We start from the raw sequence: 7500 nt of genomic DNA, 5'->3' as shown, positions 1-7500 counted from the left end.
TCCTTTCAGCTTCTGTGAGCCACATGCACCAGCACCTCTAGGATAATCAAACACTTGAATTCAGGCCGGTCAGGTTTTTCTTGTGAACCTCGCAACCATTGATCACCACTTCAGATGAAGGGTGAGGGTCTGAGAACGAGTGCTCTCCCAGTGGACGGCCGTTTAGCATTCCACTCAGGAGATATCCTCCAATCCCTCATAATGGATCTGTTTGGCAACTTTCTAAAAAAATGTAAAGTTAAGGCAATCTTTTCTGGGTTTATCAATGACAAGGTCGCCTGCTTATCTTCAGTTTTTTTTCCAGTCTAAGATGTGTCTGCAACACAAAATAAGCCGTTTTACAAGACCAAGCCGAAATGTTGCTCGCACGGATGCATACATCAAAACGATGCAGGGAGGACACGTACATAACATTTCCCGTTCTGTTCCCAATCCATATATGGTCGTTAGGTCATAGAGGAAGATGCTTGAGAAGGAGAAGGGGGAGGGGGGAGGGGGGGGGTTCTGTACCTGTCTCACACCTCTTCCCAGTGTAGCCCTGAGGACAGACACACAGGGCAGGAGACATGCAGCTCCCTCCGTTCTGACAAAGGCCGTCGCACATGGCTGGGGGTCAGACAAACAGACAGACAGACAGACAGACAGACAGACAGACAGACAGACAGACAGAGGGACAGACAGAGGGACAGACAGACGGACAGACAGACAGACAGACAGACAGACAGACAGACACACACACAGACCATGATTAGGGCGGATGGTCTCACAGCGTGTCTGGTTTCTTGTTGTCTGTATGCTGTGTGTTGCTGCATGGTTTAAGGGTGTTTTGTGTGTGTGTCTGTGTGTGTGTGTGTGTGTGTGTGTTTGTGTGTTTGCGTGTGTGTGCTTGTGAGTATATTTGCACTGTGAACAGGCGTACGCTTGTGTGTGTATCTATATTGTGTGCGTGTGTGTGAATGTGATGTGTATGTGTATGTGTATCTTTATTGTGTGTGTGTGTGTGTGAACGTGATGTGTATATGTGTGTTTATGTATGTGTGTGTGCGTTTGTTTGTGTGTGTGTGTGTTTAAACATCATCTTTCTCTTGCATGCGTGGGTGTGTGGTGCGTCCCGGTGGGTGCGCGGGTTCGATTCCCGACCTGTGCAGGTGGTGCCGTTGCCAGTGAAGCCCGGCTTGCAGGAGCAGCTGTGGCCCCCCACCGTGTTGAAGCAGATCGCGTTCTCGTCACACCGCCGCCCGCCACTCTCACACTCATCCCGCCCTGTAGCAGAGACACACGCACGCACGCACACACACACACACACACACACACACACACACACACACACACACACACACACACACACACACACACACACACACACACACACACGCACGCACGCACACACACACACACACACACACATACACACATGGAGGCAAGCACGCACAGACACACACACAGACACACACGCACGCGCACGCACGCACACATGAACGCACGCATGCACGCACGCACACAAACACACACACACACACACACACACATGGAGGCAAGCACGCACAGACACACACACAGACACACACACACGCACGCACACACACACACACACACACACACACACACACACACACACACACACACATATGCCACTTTGGTTTGGCAAAACGTGGCAAAACGTAACTTCTCACAATCATGCATCAAAACCTGGATCACAAATTCCTCAAAATATTTTGTGCGACTCTTCCCTCCATCCTTACAACGACAGTACTCTTCAGCGGCCACATTGGTGTGTAACCAAATGAAAACATTTGCCTGGATTATTTTCCTCAATAGCCATTGAGTGCTCTGACGTTGACCAAACAAAGCCCCTCCTCCCATTTCACCAGATTCTACTAAAATAGATCACATTTGTGTCAGAATGCGATCCATGCGCGATGGCAGTCAGCTGTATGTGTGTGTGTGTGTAGCATAGCTCGGGTTGGGCTGTGACGTGATGCTGGGGTTCACTCTATTGACACTGGCCTGCTGCTGTGAGTCAGAGCTTAGCATCCTGCGCTAGCAGACCGCAGCCCGCCATCTGGTTCTCTGAACCGTCGCAGAATCTGCGATATTAACAATACGAGCAATATCCACCGGCTGTATGCTCTGATTGTGTGTGTGTGCATGTGCGTGTATGTGTTTGCGTGTATGTTTGCTTGTGTGTGTATGTCGGTGTTTAAGTATGCATGCGTTCATGTATGCGTCCGTTTTTGTTTGTGTATGTGTGCAATTATATATGTAGGCGTGCGTCCGTTTGTGTGCGTGTGTGTGTGTGTGTTTGTGGGCGTGTGTTGGTGTGTCCATGTGTGCGGGTAAATGCATTTGTGTGCATGCGTGCAAGCGTTGGTGCGTGCATGCATCTGTGTGCGTGTTTATTTTTGTCTGTGTTTGTGTGCATGTTTGCATGCATGTGCATGTGTGTGTGTTTTAGCATTCTTCTCAGAGCTCTGCTCATATCTCTACTGCATGGTCTCACCAGCGGCATACGATACGTCCTCCTGAGAGCACCGTAACAAGGCCTCACGAAGGAATCCATTGCTCCTATTCTGGTTTATTGCGTGCAAAATCTATTTCCTTTTCTTACATAAACAGTCCCCGATTTAGAAGCCCACACTTACAGTGGATAGTAATGGATTGATGCAAATTGCTGTGACATCAATGTTGGGGTGTACGTGTGTGTGTGTGTGTGTGTGTGTGTGTGTGTGTGTGTGTGTGTGTGTGTGTGTGTGTGTGTGTGTGTGTGTGTGTGTGTGTGTGTGTGTGTGTGTGTGTGTGTGTGTGTGTGTGTGCGCGTGTGTGTGTGTGACGAATGACTGCATTTGTGCAGCCTAATTTGTATGTGTTTATGTATGCAATGCGAGCTTCCGTACCATCTTTCTGCGCAGGATGTTTCTATGAAGTCGGGTGTTTGTGTGTGTTACATATGTGCATGTGTTACCCCCAGGTCTCTCAGAGGAGAGGAGAGTGTAGCCCATTAATTCACTGCACATGCATCTGCAACATGACTCAATGTAAATTCATACTAGTACTAATACTCATACTTATATATTACTACTACTACTTAATGTTAATACATACTCATGCTTATTATATAAGTAAAATCCCTTGTATTTTTACAGCTCTTTCTTTAAGACTCATGGACACGCATACAATAACACAAAATACACGAATAAAACAAAACAAAACGTCAATAAAAAGTGACATTGAAACCAAGTAAAGGCAGAGAGATGTGAGGACGGTCAGATGTTCCTTAAAGAGCACCTTTTATGCTTTTTCGACTTTTATGACCCATAAACGTTGTTATAATGATTTATAGTCATGACGAAGCCGATTGTTGACAGAGAATGCTGAAAGAGCCCAAATGAGAGGAAGAGTTTCCCGAAAAATCTCCATCGTTTTTTGTGCTGTGATTCGTGTCAGGTTGCTCTATAGGAGTCATGAATAAGAAATGAAGAGCAGAAAAGTAGCACACTCGGAGATCTTTAACATGCTTTAAAGAACGGTGTGTGCAGCGCTAACCTCTGATGCTAAGCTAGCCTGTCTCCTGTCACCTCTGCAGCGCTAACGCCTGATGCTAAGCTACGTCCACGTAGCTTAGCATCAGGCGTTAGCGCTGCACAGGTGAGAGGGGCCCCTGTCACCTGTGGAGCAGCTAACGCCTGATGCTAAGCTCCTCACCTGTGCGGCGCTAACGCCTGATGCTAAGCTGCTCACCTGTGCAGCGCTAACGCCTGATGCTAAGCAGCTCACCTGGGCAGCGCTAACGCCTGATGCTAAGCTGCTCACCTGTGCAGCGCTAACGCCTGATGCTAAGCTCCTCACCTGTGCAGCGCTAACGCCTGATGCTAAGCTCCTCACCTGTGCAGCAGCTAACGCCTGATGCTAAGCTCCTCACCTGTGCAGCAGCTAACGCCTGATGCTAAGCTCCTCACCTGTGCAGCATCTAACGCCTGATGCTAAGCTCCTCACCTGGGCAGCGCTAACGTCCGATGCTAAGCTCCTCACCTGTGCAGCAGCTAACGCCTGATGCTAAGCTCCTCACCTGTGCAGGAGTAGTCGTCCACGCGGATGAAGCCCGCCAGGCAGCGGCAGGTGAAGGAGCCGGCCGTGTTCACACACAGCGTGTTCTCCCGGCAGTAGTGCTTCCCCTCCGTGCACTCGTCGATGTCTGCGGGTCATGCGCACGCACACACACACACACACACACACACATGCACACTCACGCACACACACACACACATAAGCACACGCATGCATGCACACACACCCAGACATACACACACACACACACGCATTCGTGCAGGAACACATGCACACACGCACACGCCCACATGCATTTGGACATACACAGGAACACACACACGCATTCGCACATGCATGAATGCACACATGCACACACACACACACACACACACACACACACACACACACACACACACACATGAACACAGGTATAAGTATAGGGTTTGTTAGATTGGAATAATCTCTTTGGTTATAGAGGTTTGTTTGATATTATCTGACACACATACACGTACACACATGAACACACACACACACACATACACACAAAGAAAGACGCATGTTCTGTGCATTATCATTATTTGGACTTCGTTAGCACATTAATGTGGCACTGAGAGTGAAGATTCAACCGCAGAGATGCAGGACAGTCACAGTAGTCATCAAATGAAATGCAGTTGGGTTTTCACCTCATAAATAATCATATTCTGTGAATATATTACAATGCTTATCGCGGCTATATTTAGGTTATGTCAAATCTCCCAGAGTGGAATCAAGTGCACTCAACACCTACACCTCAAACACACACACACACAACCACAAATACACAACCACAAATACGCACACAGACCGCACTTGCACACACACACACACACACACACACACACACACACACACACACACACACACACACACACACACACACACACAGAGCGCATACATGCACACACACACACACACACACACACACACACACACACACACACACACACACACACACACACACACACACACACACACACACACACACACACACACACACACACACACACACACACACACACACCCTGCTGTGTCAGAATGTATTTTATCTGCCTGGGGTGTCACTCAACATGCAACATGGTCCTTTCAATTAGCACAGCCCCTCTCTTCGATTCACACTCACCCAGGGAGAGAGAGGGAGGCAGGGAGAGCATAAAAGGATTTCCCTTTTTTTAATTCTATTATGAAACCGGTTCTCTCTCTCATTCCATTGTGTGCCTGTTCAGAGTCTCAGTGAGATACCTACGCAGTCTTGGCGACGCTGTCTGTACTTGAACATTAAAAGGTACCAGTCTCTGAGTATAACTTTGGACAGATATTCATCACCCGCGTATCCACCTCTGTGAAAATTAAACGTCACTTGATATTGTTCTCTGTTTGTTTTCGTGTCAAAGGGCCTCACTCCAACAGTTTGGTATTGTTATCTGTGTTTTCGTGTTAAAGGGCATCACTCCAACAGTTTAGAAAAAAAAATCTAAACTCAACTTCAACCCCATTCCCACGGCAACCAAAACAAAACAACAAGTTTTGTGTTTCCTTGCCGTCTATTTACAATAACGGATCAAAGCCAGTCAGGTCCCCAAAGTGTTCATTTAAAGTTGGCTCCTGGAAACTTTGGGACGCCTTGAGGCCTTCCCGACTGTGAAGAAACGTGTGTTTACTTTGAGTTCTGCGCGGTTTGGCTTGGCTGGGTGCATTTAAAACATACAGTATGATCTCCTCAATACTAATATGAGCACCTTTCGTTATTATCACCACACACTAAACCATGCTGAGAAACGCAGACCGATGAATTGTTTTTTTTGGTTTTTAGCTGGTGGCAACTCATAAGAGTTGTCTGTGTTCATTCAGAAACACTGTAGTGACAAGTCGCTTATCTTTTCTACAAAACAGTCTTATTTCATTTTGTCATCTTCGGTGACTGCTTCATAAAGTGTGGAACGGATTTCGTCCTAATCACTCTAGATCCACTCAGTGGGTTTATAAATCACACAATGATCTAATATCAAGCTTTATTTCCATACTGTTCTAAGCAGAGCTGCACGCGCTCACTGCAGTTCGGAAATGAAATGTTCCTGTCCTTTGATACAATGACAGATCTTTCCCACCAGCGACGATTACGTATTAATATAAAGTATGCAACATTCATGTGCAGCGACACGTAATTAGTCCCACACTACAGGATACATCCGGGCCTTGGGTTAACGGCGGTGCTACTCACTCACTACTCACTGACATATCTCCACTACCTTCTACGTCACCGTAGCCTGTGGAAGCAGAGGACTTTAATTACCATTATTACTGTTATTAAAATACATCATTTCAGGATTATAGCGTATGAACACACACATTACGTACGTACGCTCACACACATATGCATAAAGAAAGACTCACACATGCATACATGTATGCAGACATACACAAACCCGCACACACACACACACACACACACACACACACACACAGACACACACACACACACACACACACATACGCATATGAACGCGCACACACACACACTCACATACGCAAACGCGCATACACACTCTCTTAAACACACATACGCAAACGCACACACATACCTATATGCACACACAAGCACACACACACACACACACACACACACACACACACACACACACACACACACACACACACACACACACACACACACACACACACACACACACACACACACACACTCTATATCACGCGTCACCCCCCCCCCTAGGCTCTCTGCCATGGCTGGCACAGGACTATAATACAGATTTGGTTCGGATTAAGGATAAAGCCATTAACCGTAGAATTCGAGAGAGGATTAACAAGCCAACGCCACAAAAGGGGACAGTCCCAAAACGACAGCAAAACATCAAGTCGTCAGCAGCACGCAGAGTGGAAAAACCACTCACACACACACCCACACTCACACACACACAAACACACACAACCACTCACACACACATACCCACGCATGCGCAAACACGCACACACGCGGAAACAGACACACACACACAAACACACAAGCACACACGGAAACACACACACACGCAGAAAAAAACACACACACACACACAAACATACACACGGAAACACACACACACACGCTCACACACGCAAAGAACATGTGTAGATCATTCAACCCCCGCCCCTCCGTCTCGCCGCCCATTCAAACACGTCGGCGAGCGGTCGCGTACGCAAGCTGGGATGCACGGTTAATCAACGACAGGATCCAGGGAGGGGCTGTCAGGCTGAGTAATCACCCCGGAGGATGCTGCTTCTATTACAGCCGGCTCCGTCTGCAGCGTGGCTCCACACGCCGGAGACTCAAACCTGAAGCTCCTTAGCAACCGTGAGGAACAGACTCAGACCTGAAGCTCCTTAACAACCGGGAGGAACAGACTCAGACCTGAAGCTCCT

The 7500-nt window shown here is 47.6% G+C and overlaps 1 protein-coding gene across 1 annotated transcript in view; it reads right to left on the bottom strand.

The window, feature by feature from the left end:
• nell2b (neural EGFL like 2b) overlaps positions 1-7500 on the bottom strand; it is a 54653-nt gene that overhangs the window by 13947 nt on the left and 33206 nt on the right. The window contains exons 21-23 of the mRNA XM_056588726.1: positions 4067-4192; positions 1141-1263; positions 511-606 (exon numbers count right to left, since the gene is read on the bottom strand). Coding sequence (XP_056444701.1) covers positions 511-606; positions 1141-1263; positions 4067-4192 — 345 coding nt within the window. The remainder of the gene's footprint in view (positions 1-510; positions 607-1140; positions 1264-4066; positions 4193-7500) is intronic.

This window comes from Gadus chalcogrammus, chromosome 4 (genome assembly GCF_026213295.1).
Source record: "Gadus chalcogrammus isolate NIFS_2021 chromosome 4, NIFS_Gcha_1.0, whole genome shotgun sequence".
Lineage (NCBI taxonomy): Eukaryota > Metazoa > Chordata > Actinopteri > Gadiformes > Gadidae > Gadus > Gadus chalcogrammus.
This window is presented reverse-complemented; position numbering and strand designations above follow the sequence as displayed.